Here is a 15,297-nt window from a genome sequence, read left to right on the forward strand (position 1 = left end):
TCGGATTCAGATTTTTTATTTTATTTTTAATCTTTTTGTGAATGGAATCAGTACAATTTTTACAATTAAAGCTCCCAATCCCTCAGTGGAGCGGCCGGGATCCGGAACGGCTTCATTTCCTCTTGGCAGCCAGCAGGTTCGGCGCCGACACCTTCACCTTCCCTGGCATGTTTCTGGAAAGGTCCGCGTCCTGAAACAGAACCAGAGAGACTGAGACCCGGACAGACTGAGACCCGGACTAACGGAACCGGAGAGACTGAGACCCGGACTAACGGAACCGGAGAGACTGAGACCCGGACTAACGGAACCGGACAGACTGAGACCCGGTGTGTTTAAAGCTAAACTATCGATGCGTAAAGTGACCAGAAGGTTAAGATTTTAACCACCAACCAGCTCAGCAGTAACCGGTTTGGACCTTCAGAACAGAACGAGATTCTGGTTCAGGTCCAGCATTCAGAGTAACTTCAGTCTTTTTTCTTCCTCAGACTTTCCTTCTCAGTGTTAATTACATTTTAAAATAAACTTTTGTAATAAAAGTTTTTATAAGTCTGTTGAATAAATTAGAAAAATGTGATGTAAAATGTATATATGATATATACATATATATGTGTTAAATATGAAATATTTGTTAATTATAAATGTGTTACATAATTTAACAAAAATATATAAACATAAAATGTTCGTTACATATTTATATACCTACAATAAATGTTTCCAATTTATTCAATAAATAATATAAAATAGCTAGTGACAGGGCGTGCTGCGGTGGCGCAGCGGGTTAGCATGCCCCACGTTTGGAGGCCTTGGTCCTCGACGCGGACGTCGCGGGTTCGACTCCCGGTCCCGACGACCTTTACCGCATGTCTTCCTCCCTCTCCTCACCCTCCTTCCTGTCTGCCTACTGTACAAAAAATACGAGCCGCTAGCGCCGCAAAAACTCTTCGGAGAAAAAAATGGGAAAAAAATGAAAGAAAAAAAAAACTAGTGAAATATACGTATATATTGGTTGAATAAATTTGAAAAATGTGTTGCAAAAAACACGTAGAAATATGTATCTAACATTTTTTTCTGTGATAAAAAGTTTTAAAATAGGTTTAGAAGATGTAAATATTTGTTAAATAAATGTAAAAAATATGAGGTTACATATATATTTCTTAAATAATGTGAGGTTTTCCTTCCTGTTGGTGTTTTGGGTGTGAATATGTTTTACCTTGACGCTGCGGAACAGGTCCTTCTCCCGGGTCGAAGCGTCTTTAGCCTTTATGAAGCTGAGCACCGCCGTCCGAGCCGCTTGAAAACAGAAAACGTCACGTCAGCATCGAGCCTCGACCTGCAGGAATCATCCGGGATCTTTTCTACCTTTTCCTTTCTTCTGAGAGCCTGGAGTCAGCTTCACTTTGTGTCTGCGGACAACAGAAGCACCGTCACACCGGGGCCGTGGCTTTGGTCCCTGAGGACGGCTTGGACAGTTTGGACACCTACTTATAGTTGGATAGGGCGGTGTAGGGGGCGCAGACGGGGACGGCGAACAGCAGGACGTCGTCGGGGTGCGGCTGGCCGCTCAGAGACGTCAGCAGGTTTTCTGCTTCCTGTCGCCAGGAAACAGGAAGCCGAGAGGATGAAGCTCCGACTAGCGGCGTTTACTCACCTGAGGCAGGAAGCTCACCTCCGCTCCGGCGTTGTCCTGGTCCGCCTCTTCTTCCTGCAGGAAATGACATCACTGCTGAGTCAGGAAGTAACTAAACCCACATTCTGTTAGAGCTGGGCGATAAATTGATCATCAATAGACCCTTTTCACAGTGACGTCAGACAATGGCCGCCATAACTCAAAACTGGGTATCTTTACTTCCGGTGTGATTTTGCCTTGGGAACCAAGCTGAAAACTTCCCGCATTCTCATAATCTTAAGGATATAATAAAAGGTAAGTTTAATAATAACAGCATTTAAGTGTTAGATAGCTGTTACTAATCATTGTAAATTCACCATTCTCTATCTGTGTATAAAATAAACAGCCTCCGATCGGAGAGTAAACCACCTAGCAGCAGCTTTAGCCACAGTTAGGAAAGATATACACGGCCGCCTGTCAGCGCTGTAACGTTAGAGGTTCACTCTCTGTATTTTATAAAACGGTGTTTACGTGTTAGATAACCGTTATCAGTCATTGTCAATTTACCATTCTCCAACTGTATTCAAAGGAACCAGCTTCCGATCATGAGTAAACCAGCTAGCAGCAGCTTTAGCCACAGTTAGGAAACATATACACTGTCACTGCTAACTGTCACAGAGTCTCTCCCAAAGACGCAAAGAAGGAATAAAAATAAATACACAAGAAAATATTAATGTGCAATGATTTGGATAAATAACTTTAATCTGATTACTGGATTTGAAATACGAACTCGTTAGATTATTCGTTACCGAAAAAGTGGTCCGATTAAAGACATTACAAAGCAGCGGCGGCACCGGACATCTCTGCTTATAACAAACAAATCCCTATTTTATGGGATGAGTGGCAACTCCAGTCTATAATTTAATAATCTGATCAAGATTAGAGCCTAAAACGTTAGAGTTCAAAAACAGTAAAAAGTTCTGGTTAAGGAACAGTTATGTCACGTAGTTAGCTAGCTAACAAAATTCACTAATGCTAAGCTAACGGTTACGCAAAACAAAAATACCTACCTTCATAGTCAAACAGGTATTGTTCGGTGAAGAATTTGTAGCCTTTGTCTAATTTAGATTTTTTTTGTCAGAGAGAACTGGTTTGCAAATCGTGATATATCTTCAAATCTTATTTTAGGCAAATGTTTTAGAGACTGTGTAAACTCCATGCTCCGGTGATCTGTCTGATCAACATATGCTGTCAGATTTATACATCTCTCTCTCTCTCTCTCTCTCTCTCTCTCTCTCTCTATATATATATATATATATATATATATATATATATATATATATATATATATATATATGTCATATATATATATATATATATGAAATAGACAACTTTATCATTACTTACTATGTACACCGGAACTAAGGATACACAGCTTCGAGCCAAAACGGAAGTTGTGTGACGTCATGTGAAAAGGGTCTATTAGTCAAATTTTTGGTTTTCAAAGATTTAATTTTAGGACAATCTGGATTTTGGGTGTTTAGAGAGGCGGCCATCTTGTTTGAGAAGCGTTTTACAGTTTGTGTTTATTTGGACTTTGAATTCAGATCAACAAAATATTAGAGAACTTTGTATTGCCTTGTTGCTGAAAATGTGCTATATAAATAAAATTACCTTCAGCCAGGCTAAAATTGTTTTTTAATTATGAGAATAAAGTCACAATATTAAAAACAATTTAAGTCCTATTACAAGAATGAAGTCATAATATTATGATTTCATCTCATCAATATTTGTTTACCAGATCAGATTTCTGATTTAAATGGATTTCCATCAAATTATTATAAATAGCAGAACTTTGAAACGATACAACTCTACACTGACTGAGCGTTCATGGTAGAACGTTTTTCACATTAAAACATATTTTTCTCGTAAATTTAAGCCGTTTTGGTAAAATTGCATCTTTATTCTGCTAATATTGTGACTTTTTCTCGTAATTAAACAGAAATTATCTGAAAAATCCCTCATGCTGTTGTACAGATCACAAAAGTTAAAGTTAGAAATTTTTTCTGTCATTTGTGTTTTCTACCTTCTCCTCCTGCTGCTGCTGCTCTCCGGCCGGCTTCTCCTCTTCCTCCTCTTCGTCTCCTCCTCCTTCCTGCTGTGGTTTCTTGTCGTCGGCGGCCATGTTTCGAGGTTTCTGCTGCGGTTTCGGCTGTGGTTTCCTGCCCGGCTCCTCCTTCCCTTTCCCCTTCCTTCCTTTCTTCCCTCTGTCCTTCTCCTCCTTGGCTGCCCCGGCAGACTGCAGGGCAGAAACGGGTCGGGCGTTAGCATCTGGGCCGCGTTGGAGCGGCGGCAGCCGGCGATCTTCCTCACCCCCAGCAGCTGCATCATCAGCTCCCGGTCCTCTTCGTCCTGGTCCTTGTACTTCTCCTTGATCTTCTTCAGCTTGTTCTGTCCCGGCAGCAGGAATATTTCATTTTCCACCTGAGCGGTTCTGGTTCTGGTTCTGTTGAGGCGTTTATCTCACCTTCTGGCCTCTCTTCAGCGGCTGCTGAGAAGAACCTCCTCCACCTTTTGACTCCAGATCCACGGAGGAAACCTCCGACTTCTCCTCGCCGTCACAACCTTCCTGTTTCTGCTTCTTCTTCTTCTCTTCTCTAAAAAAAAAGAGGCAAAAACCTCTGAGTGTCGTTAAATTAATCATCATTAATAATAAATCAATTCCTTCTTTGAGCTTTTCCACACGTTTTCCCATCACAAAAAAATAAATAAAAAGTTTTATTGGGATTTTAGGCTGCAAAAATACAAAATCAAGTGTCTAGTTTGTAGTTCACTTGAAATAAGACAAAACTAACTTACAAGAAACTTTTCAGCAAAATATGGAAGCTTGTTTAGAGTAAATAATTCCTTACAATTGTGAAAGAATGAGGATTTTTTCACTTGTAATTGATGACATTTTTGCCTTATAATCAGTTTTAAGGATTTATAGATTTAAAACAGGCTCCTAATTTTTGCAGAAAAGTTAGTTAGTTTTGTCTTGTTTCAAGTGTACTAAAATATTACTAAACTAAACCAAAAATACTTGGTGAGATTTATTGTTTTTGCAGTGCATGACAGAGCAATAGTTATCACAATATCAGTTTATCGTGATAAAGAAAAAGAAGGAAATGATAAATGGTTTTAGTTTCAAACAGAAATCTGTTTTTCTCCTACTTTTCCCCTTGAATATCATACTTTGTAGAACCTCATTTTGATACCCACTGGACATCTTTTTACTTTGACTAGGCCATTCCAACTCATGAATCTACATAAAGAAAAGGTTTGTAGTGAAAACATGTTTTCAGGTTTTTACTGTTTGTTTTTGTCAAGTTTTAGGAAATCTAATTCATGAGTCAAAACTACCTGATTAATATTTAATTATTTTGTACAAATGTTAAATTACACATGTACACATGTTTGAGACGTGATAATAACCCAAAGATATTTTTGAAATAATTTGATATTTTTATGCACATTTTCAAACCTGAACAGGTCCAAGCTCTAAGTTTGGGTTAAAAAAATCTGAGAAAAAATCAATATTTGTGCTTTTTGTGTTTGAAATAGAGACGTTGTAATATAACAACACCGAGTGCTACAGGGCTAAATAAGAAATTAAACATGTTATTGCTTAAAATGCAATAACAGAATTACTTTAGTGAATGTTTGATCATTAGTAGCAAAGGATGAATCTGCAGCTCAAAATACTTTAAAAAATGAGAAAATCTGAGGCCTGTTTACTGAACATTAACGGCTGATCTGGTGAGCTGAAACTGCGACCGGAGGAAGATTTAAGCTTTTTAATTTTAGCTTAAATACATATTGAGCTCACCTCCTCTGCTTGGCACTCATGTGTTTCTTCCCTTGTGAATCCGCCTCAACCTGAAGGAACAAAACATCAGAAATGAAATAAAATAACCTGATAAAACACCTTGAGAAGAGGAAAAGGTGCAGATATCTGCCTGAGTTGTTGCTTCGTTCTTGAAGCTGGGATTCTGAGCCATCCTAGAAACGAGGAAGAACGATTTGTTGTTTCCTTCACGTTCAAGCAGGAACAAAGGAGAACTTCCTGTTTGGACGGAGATGCTACCTGATTGGCTGTAAGTGGGAGAGGGAGATGGTGGTGTCTGGAAAGCTGAACTGGTCGCTCTTCGTATCGTCTTCCACGCCGCTGTCTTCGTCGTTCCCGTCGTCCTCCATGTCGCCCGGCTGCGCTGCGGCGGCCATTTCTGCTTCTTCACGGTTCTCCGCCTCGTCTGCTGCTCTGCCCTGGTCTTCATTACTGCTGTCGTCTCCTAGAAAACGAGGAGGAAACGAGTCCAGCAGCTTTTCACACGCGACACAAATCATTAAAAACGTCTTAAATTTGGATCATGACCAGGTTTAAAAAAGCTCTATGAAAAGCTAATTTCCTTCTATTCTGCCTTTATAAATGAAATTGTCATTTAAAAACTGATTTTTGTGTCACCAGTTTATCTGTTTCTGATAATAAAATGAGTTTGGATCTGAAACATTTGTCTTGGTACCGATAAGCTCCTCCCCTTCCTCCAGCAGCTCAGCAGCTCTCGATGTCACTTCCTCCAGGTCTTCCTCCACAGTTTTCACCTTTCGCTCGCCGCGGTGCCGAAACACGCTCTGCTCATCCACCTGTCAGCCAATCAGAGGAGCAGGTGGGAACCGGAAAGACCCCAGGTGACCCCAGGTGACCTCAGGCGACCCAGCAGTGCTTGCTTACCTTAAACAGGAAGCCAAAGCCCATGATCAGGTAGGAGGGAGGAAGGAAGTTTTTCTTCCCTAAAGAGCAAAAATAGGAAAAAAACAAATAAATATTTCCAGATAAATTTATTTGCTGCTCATTGTAACAAACAGGAAGTGATGGTATTATGGACAGGAAGTGATGAAGGCTCGTACCTCTGATCATGAAGCTTCCAGTGGTCAGATACTCCCCAGTGGGAGCCGTCTTAGACACCTGAAAAACACTCACTGTCAGGTTTTACAGTGCGATTCCCCACTTGAAAGGGATCGACTCTACGGTGAAACGTCTAACTGGATTTCACTCAAAGAGCCTCAGTTTAGCTGATCCATCTTTATTTTGTATGATGGTCACCATAGTGATTTAGCCTTTCAGCCACATGTGTAAAAAACCTCAAAGGAAACAGAAACACATCAATTACATTCTGAAATGAACAAGATAAATACATTGTGAAATAATCAAGCAGATTTCAACCCCTTTAAACCAGTTATTTACTATAAAATATTTTACTATATTTTATAGTAAAATTCAACACCAATAAATAAATTAGCATATTTAACATTTTGTTAAATATATTTTTATAGTCAAAATTCTATTTAACATTTATTCTTTTTCGTTTTCTACCATAAACGATAAACCCCAAGTGTATTTTTTTAAGTTTTGATTTCAATAATATTAAAACTGTTCAGTACAACAATCAGTCAGAGTCCATGAGCTGCTCCAGGGAGATTCAGGAAGTGAGCAGCAGCATTGTGAGGCCTTCACTGTCTGTAGGAAACTTTTCACAGTTCTGAATGTACATGTGCTGCCAGAACTGTTTGCTTCTCATGAGGAACTTTTTCAAACCGGAGCGATGGGTCAGGAGATTGAGTCCACATGGTTCTCATCGCTAAGAAGCAGCAGAAAGAGGGGAGTATATATATATATATATATATATATATATATATATATATATATATATATATATATATATATATAATACTCCGTCATAATATTTAAAGACAATTTTGAATTTCTTAAAAAATATTTCTCACCACCCCCTGCAGTACCTCCATGTCCCCCTAGGGGTTGAAGACCTCTGCTCTACATAATTAATATCAAACTCTTTACTTGACAGGTGACAAGTTGCTAACAAGGTTTACAAGCTGTGTTAGTAGAAAGTTGAGTGGAAGGAAAACTGTCAGTAACTGCAGCTTTTAAAGGATTCTGAAGCATAAAGTCGTTATTTTCTCGGTGGGAATCGACTGACCTGATGGTGGTGGACCCACCAGGCGCTGGTGATAATCTTGGCATCCCAGGCGGCGCTGTAGCAGACGGCCATGATGGCGGCTTCGGTCAGAGTCCTGGGAGGAACGGCATCGCCTGAGGACGAGGAGGAGAGGCGATGAAGATGCTTCAGCTAAAAACAAGAAGAAGAAAACTGAGCCATGAGGAGACGGGCCGGCAGACAGAACCTGACGAGTTCTTGATGACGCAGCTGGTCGCTCCGTGCAGATCAGCGTGGACGTAGATGTCACCTGCAGTAGAGGAGGTCAGAGGTCAGCGCTACAGGCCAGAGGTCAGGCAGATGACCCGGCAGGCGGCCTCACCTGAGCGAAGGTAGCGCTTGACGATGATCTCGTTCTGCTGCTGGTCTCTCCCTGCGATCACCAGGTAGTTCTCAGAGCTGATGAACCACAGGAACTTCTCAAACCTGAGAAACGGAGGAAAGCTGCCGGTTTATCGAGCGTCTCCAGAATATTCAGGCTTTAACGTTTCACATCCAGAAACCTGCATTAGATTTCTGCGATCTAATGTGATCGACCAACACAAGGTGGCGCAAAACTGAAGGGGAAGGAAAGAAACATCTTTTATCCTTTTATTGTTACGACTTTATTCAAATATTATGACTTTATTCTCATGTTTTTACAATTTTATGCTGGTAATAACTTTATTCAGGTATTTTTCATACTTTAATATTGTGCTATTACAACTTCATTCATATATTAAGACTTAATTCTGGTAATATTTTGACATTATTTTTGTATTATTACAACTTTATTGTCGTATGACTACTCGTAATAATTTGACTTTATTCTAGTATTGACTTTCCCGCTATCATTATGATTATTGTACAATATCTGATATTTTTATTGTATTGATTTATTCTACTGATTGATTGATTGATCTCATATTAATCAGATTTTTCTCTCGTATGACTCAGCCAGGTTCAGAACAATAATAATAATTTTTAGCCTCTCTTTAATACTTATAAATATAAAATAAATGCAAACGTCTCTTCTCTGTTTTTATTCCTAAAACCTTTTGAAGCGTATTTATGATTTTCCTTCTGCATCATAATTCTGCCTCCGTGTCGTCTGACACCTGACAGGTTTTCAGGGAGAACTCGTCGACTCACCAGTAGACCTTGCGGGCTTTCTGGATGGTGGTGACTGTCTGGACTTCCTTCAGGGTCTGCTGCGTTTTCTTCTCTGCAGATTTCATGGCCTGAACAATTTAAAAGGATCAAAGGTCAGAATAAATAAGATTACAGATTAAATTATAGTTGTATTAGCAGCTTCCCCACCTTGCCTGCAGCTTCCATGGTTTTCTGCTCCTTTTTCTCAGCGCTGCGTTTGTGGTCGTAGTATCTGAAAGTAACAGTAAAACTTCATCCACCTGAAGGATTTTATTCATAAATCCAGAATTTTCTGAGCCGTTTGCTGCAGATGAACCTCTTGGCGTTGGCGTACGCCGACAGGCCCAGATCCACATCCACCAGCATCGGCTTGTTCCTCTGCAGCTTCCTGTTCTGGCCTTTATTCTTGTTTTTCTTTCCTTTCTCCTCCACTCTGATCTTCCCTTCCTCTTCCTCCTGCTCTTCATCAGAAACGTAGGGATTCCTGTGGAAACGACGGCGGAGGTGAGCGCGTTCCTGTAAACCAGAGGTTGGTCTGCAGATCAGCAGCAGCGTACTTCAGCAGCATGGTGATGTGGTTGGTTTGTAGCTTCAGCTCCTTGATGGCGCAGGCCACCGGGTCGCCGGACGCCTGCGCTTCCTTCACGATGGCGCCGATTTCCGTCCAGTCCACCTGATTGGCCAGCGCGCTGCGCACCACCTGCAGCGCCCGCTCCACCACCGCCAGGTTCATCTCCACCAGCTCACCCTTCACTCTGTCCACTTCCTGTTACACACATTCAGCTGAATCCATCCACCTTACAGACTAAAACAGGGGTGTCCAAAGTGAGGCCCGGGGGCCGTTTGAGGCCCTTGGAATGATTCCATATGGCCCTTATGCACAGTTCAAGAACAGAAAAGATTTATTTCACCAAGTGAAGAGATGCCTAAAACAAATTCAAGCGAAACTTCCACTAATCAAAACAAATTTTTAGATCATCTTAAAATGAACAACTTAATTAACAACATAAACTTTTCATCTTTTATTACTTCAGCATTTTGCTTTTTTGGTAAATTATGGATTTGCAAAGTAGAATTAGTTTCAAACTATTCATTGCATTTTCTGATTTCACTTTAATTTAATAGTACATATTACCACAAACATCTGTTTATGAAACGACACTAGATAAGAGTTTTTTGTTTTTAAACACGTTTGTTTAAAAGAACAGTGTTTTTCTAAGTGGGGCCACTAGAGGGCGCTGTGGAGGCCTCACAAGGTTGGAGGAAAAATGAGAAAAATAAAACGCAAAAATTAAAAGAAATTCTTAAATTCTTACATTCTTCATATTTTTTTCTGCTATTCAATCTTTTTTAAAAGAAAATATAAGTTAAAATGATTTATTTCAATGTTTTTCTGATGCTCATTTTTTGATTGGCTGACAATCAAATTCATCAAAGCAAAAAAATTTAAACGTTTCCGACAAGAAAAAGACGAAAGGAACCATAAAAACTAAAATAAAACTGAATGTGATTCATATAAAATATTACATATTTTTATTATCTGGTAAAGTCGTAATATAATATTTAATAATAAAATTTTGGCCGTCTGAAATCAGACCGTTTGAGGCAGAAGTTATGCTAAATGAATGTAATAATTAGTGAATAGTGAATAAAAAACATGGAAAAAGTTGGATGTTTTTACATATTTCGCAGAGTTGTCTTTGGGTTTTGTTCCTGGCCACAGCTTAATGCTCTTTGGGGATAAGTTTGGACACCCCTGACATAAAAATCATCTAAATTGACATATAAATGCTTTTTATACAGAAATCAGGATATTTGTTTTCATTAAAATATTCAGCTTTTACTTGATTTTTAGAATTGTTGACTTCTCTTAGCTCTACAGCTGTGGCTCCTGTTGCATAAAGTTTGTACACCCTGGGCCTGAGAGGAGCCAGCGTTTACCTGCGCTTGGTGCAGCGCCTCCAGCCGCTGCTCATGGTCCTTCTTCACATTCTCCAGCTTCTTCAGAGCCTGCTTCTCCTGCTGCAGGGCCTTCATGTCAATCTTCTGGCTCTCCATCTTGGAAAAAAACTCATCCACCGCCTGCAGACAAACGACTTCTGTCAGCGTTCTCTCTTCACGGCAGGAAGTTATCGATCAGGTGATACCGGCCTTGTCGAACGTCTCAAACTCCAGATGGGGGCTGTTGGTGTGCTGGGCGAAGAGGAACGGGTGGAACTCGTCGTACCTGAGAGAGGAAAACGTTACTGGAGCGAACTGAAGGAAACTGACCAGCAGGAAGAAAACGTACGTCAGGAGTTCTTCACTGGGTTTCCCTGGAGCCAAGCTGGGTTTCTTCTCACTCTTCTGAATGATGTAACCCTAATTACAGCAGAAAAACTGTATGAATGGAAAATATGAAACTAAGAAGTACAAGGTCTTAGAAAACACCGAAACTTTTCACATTTCAAGGGGCTGCAACAATATTTATGGTATTTAATTTGGGTTTCATAAAACAGACCAACACAAAGTAAGATACATTTTATTTAACAAATCAAAATGTAAAGGCAGTGTGAGCTACAATAAAATGCTTTAAATCAAAGGTCTTCAACATGAGGGTCGCAACCCATTAGAGGGTCGCAGCAGTTCTGCAAGGTGGTCAGAAGATTTAAAAGAACAGTGTTTAATTAAAACACTGTTTTTAATTAGATATTTGTGTTTATTTTTAAAAAATTCAAAGTTATAGTTTTAAATATACACTAACCTGAATCCGAACATGTATAAAACTGATAAAAGGAGCAATAAAAAATGTATTTCAGTCAGAAATAAACAGTCAGTGAGCAAAAATCTGTTGATTATGCTAAAAATAGTCAGACTCTCACCAGGACGTTATTTTTTTACTCACTTTCCCGCTGAATTTCTCGGTTTTGTCCATGTACGTCTCACAGAGCTGCAGAGCCTCCAGGATTTTAGGAGCAACTGAGAAACAAATGAAATAAGACGCAGCTTGTTGACTGATGTGATGGAAGGAAAATTTGATAGAAGGAAAAAAGCAGAAGTTCCTACTGGCCCAGCGTACCTTCAGCAACGTCGGCCTGACTGTCGACTTTTAAGGAGCCTGGCAGGCCGGCTTCCATCAAACTGTGTTCAATCAGCGTGGCTCCGTAGGCTGCAGAGAATATTAAAAATAGATGTTTGTTTACATAATTAACTGATTTACAGCTGAATAAAACTTTTTTTCTTGATTATTATTTTGATTAATTCGCCACATTCTGCATATTTTTAAGCCTTTTCTTGTACAATGTCAGAAATATTTTAAAAGATGCAAAATGTATGTACTTTTTTTGTATTTTCCAGTTAAAGATTGATTGATTGTTTTCTAAATTAATTAATAAGTAATAAATCAGTTCATCTCATTAAAAGTTAAAATGAGTTTGATTATTTTCATTTACATAATAGTTTGTTTTTCTTTTTTCTCTCTTTTTTTAACCAAACCTGGAAAACAAAATTCTTCAGCCTGGTGATTTGGTCTCCAGTTCTACTGCTAAATGTACATTAGAAATTAAAATGTACTAACCTTTAATTTCTAATGTGTACTGCGATTATTACATCCTTACCATTATATTACTTGAAAAAAAGTCTCAACAACATTTTCATTTATGGGACAACTTATGATCCAGGAAAATTAGCTGCCATAACTTTCAACCCCAGTTTAGCCTGATAAATTATTGGAAAATGAGAACAACTGCTTGTGTTTTTAATCCAGAGTATCTAAATATCTGGTTCCAGCTGAAAGTTTCCATAAATAATGATTGAATGAGCCTCTGGAAGCTTAAGAGACAATGATTTGGACGAATACTCACGCAGATGAGGGTTCAGGACTTTCTTCACCTGCTCCCCATGTTGAGCTTTGCTCAGGATTTCTGACAGCCTGTAGAATATTTAGATGTGTTTCCATTGGTTACAGCTCAGTGGATTATGGGATGTTTATGACTGGCGCTACCTGTTCAGAGTGATGAGCGGTTCTGGCGGCCGGGCGCTCTCCACCGGGTACCGCTCCCTCACCGCTATCTTAACGTCTTCGGCCTCGGCGGTGCGAAACCTCAGCAGGTTCAGGATGGTGTACTCATGATCCGCCAGGATGATGTTACCCTGATGGACAAACAGCCGGGTCAGCGTGTTTGGTACCAGCACCACACGTGTCGTGGTTCCGAGACTGTTCTGACCCTGTCGTAGAGCTCAACGATCAGGTGGTAGGCCGCTTCGTCGGAACCGAACTGGATGTCGACGATCCTGTCGATTCCCAGCTGCTTGACCTGAATCAGCCGCCGGCCTTTCAGATGCTTCCGACACTACAGAGCAAAAACAGCTGCTTCTATTTTCAGATTCAACTCAATGAAGGAAAAAATGTGGGAAATAATGACATTAAATATCCAAATTCACTCAAAGACAGAAAAATAAAAACACAAACGTAACTGCATTGAGTTAATGTTCAGATGTTACAAACTTCAGTCGATTTTACTGAACAACATGAATTAATGATTAATAATGAAAAGGAAATAGTTTCAACCCCGGAGTCAACAGCTGCAGGTGTCTCTAACAGCTGTTAGAGACACGCCTTTCACTAAAAATAATTAAAAAAAACACATTTAATCCTTTTAAATTGGGATATAATAACAAACACATGTTTTTTTGTTTGTTTTTTTATTTAGCAGTTTTTTTGTTTATTCCTCAAATGTTTGCACTGAATTCCCACAAAGAATTACGGTACACTTACATACTAATAATATACTTTAAAATCTGTTTTTCTTGTCATTAGGTTGGAATATATGTAATTTTTTATTTTTGACATATTTTTTATCCCATAGAAGAGAAAATAAATATATCCTCTTTGCTAAATTTTATGTTTGTTTTAAATCCTAAAAATAGAAAAAAATGGATTTTTTTAAAAATCTGATACATTTTCTATAGTAGATATTTATCTAAAATTATGAGTTGTCTTTTCAAAAAAATGTGCAACATTTGTAGCTCTACACTAATAATATTTGGCTGGCCTGAAAGTACAAATGGTTAATTTAACTCTTTATATTTTGTGCAATTTTTTACCCAAAATACTTATTAAAGTTAAAGATGGGTCAATTACAAACTTATAAAACATAAATCATGTTTGAAATGCATAAATATGCTTTACTCTATGTTAATAAAAAAAACCATTGATGTTTGTGGTTGTAACATGAAAAACCTTTAGGGGTATTAATAACCATAAGTTGGTTGTTGAGGTTCTTACTTTCATAGCGAAGCCTGAAGGCATCATGTTCTTGGGCCATTCGAAGTCCGTAGAGTGAAAGCGGGTCCCGGACTCTATCAGCAGAACGGCTTTGCTGTCGGGCCTGAAACAGCAGCACAGCAGGGGGTCAACCCTGCTCAACATGGTGGCTTAATGCCAGACATTAAACAAAACTCCAACCTGTTGCACTGTTATTATTCATCACTGTAACTCAAATGGCTGGCTGTGGTTGAACATAGTGATAAAAATTTCCGTTAAACTACTAAAAATATTAATAAATAGCTGTCTCTGCAATCAATGAGTACTACTTTAAATTAAATATTTAATGTCTTTTCACACTGTTTTCATTTCAGACAAAAAAAAGCTGTGATTTGATTGATAAAATAATATTTAGACTCAACTTGTATTGTGAAAGTTCTATTATGTGGCCACATAAAAACTTATGGCGGGCAGGATTTGGCCCCCGGGCCTTAACTTTGACACATGTGGTCTACATAATGTACTACAATGTACTTTCTGAGCTTATTTAAAATCAATTAAAGATCTGAGATGCTTTGATGCATCAATTCTCTTGAATGAAAAAGCTTTTATATGTTCTGGTCTTGAGAAAGAAATGAGACAAAATTAGATCATTTTTAGATATAAATAGCATTAGAAACAAAATGTTGCTTTTTAATTGTATTGATATAGTCTCGATAAACTATCTAGTAGAAACCCTTAAAATATCAAGTAATAATTCCAGCAAAGAAGCCATGTCTGTAATAGCGTCATGTTCTTCACAGCAAAGGTTCATAAAACTTGAGTTCTCAAGCTGGCCTTACTTCTGTAGACGGATCAGATATGTCTTATTGTCGATGTCATAAACATTATTCACTCTCATGCCGACGTAGCTGGAAAGGAAAGGCGATAAATAAATGAATGAGTGATCAACATGTGTAAACAAATCAACATCAGCCTTGTTAGCAGATGGCTATGTTAGCATTAGCTCCGGCTAACAACCGTCACCTACTTGGCATTGATCTCGGCAATAACTGCCCGGATGTCCACGGTGGTAAACCTGGTTTTCATGGTGACTTGGTTCTACGTTGAAGTTATGTTTGAAATGTAATGATTGAGAACGTTACATATCCGAAGCAGCAACAAGAAAACCATGCAGGGGAGTTCTGCACATGCGCAAACACACAGGTACGAGCGACCGCGCACTGCGTCAACGTCGACGCCATATTGTGAGGTCAGGG

At 39.0% G+C, this 15,297-nt stretch overlaps 1 protein-coding gene across 1 annotated transcript; it reads right to left on the minus strand.

The window, feature by feature from the left end:
• On the minus strand, positions 1-15,254 carry nemf (nuclear export mediator factor). Its single transcript, XM_023353054.1, has 32 exons — positions 15,069-15,254; positions 14,881-14,949; positions 14,060-14,162; positions 12,999-13,124; positions 12,776-12,924; positions 12,636-12,703; positions 11,852-11,941; positions 11,678-11,751; positions 11,084-11,154; positions 10,945-11,020; positions 10,735-10,875; positions 9,351-9,559; positions 9,110-9,277; positions 8,962-9,025; positions 8,794-8,882; positions 7,985-8,088; positions 7,850-7,912; positions 7,645-7,757; positions 6,554-6,611; positions 6,378-6,436; positions 6,169-6,289; positions 5,733-5,937; positions 5,605-5,647; positions 5,475-5,524; positions 4,134-4,263; positions 3,980-4,057; positions 3,693-3,905; positions 1,667-1,702; positions 1,483-1,589; positions 1,360-1,403; positions 1,211-1,290; positions 1-190 (listed from the first exon to the last, which is right to left on the minus strand). The coding sequence occupies exons 1-32, from the start codon at positions 15,125-15,127 to the stop codon at positions 113-115; spliced, it is 3,138 nt and encodes a 1,045-aa protein (XP_023208822.1). The 5' UTR covers positions 15,128-15,254; the 3' UTR covers positions 1-112.
• Positions 15,255-15,297: the final 43 nt, after the last annotated feature.

The sequence above is a fragment of the Xiphophorus maculatus genome, chromosome 19, assembly GCF_002775205.1.
Source record: "Xiphophorus maculatus strain JP 163 A chromosome 19, X_maculatus-5.0-male, whole genome shotgun sequence".
Taxonomy (NCBI): Eukaryota; Metazoa; Chordata; class Actinopteri; order Cyprinodontiformes; family Poeciliidae; genus Xiphophorus; species Xiphophorus maculatus.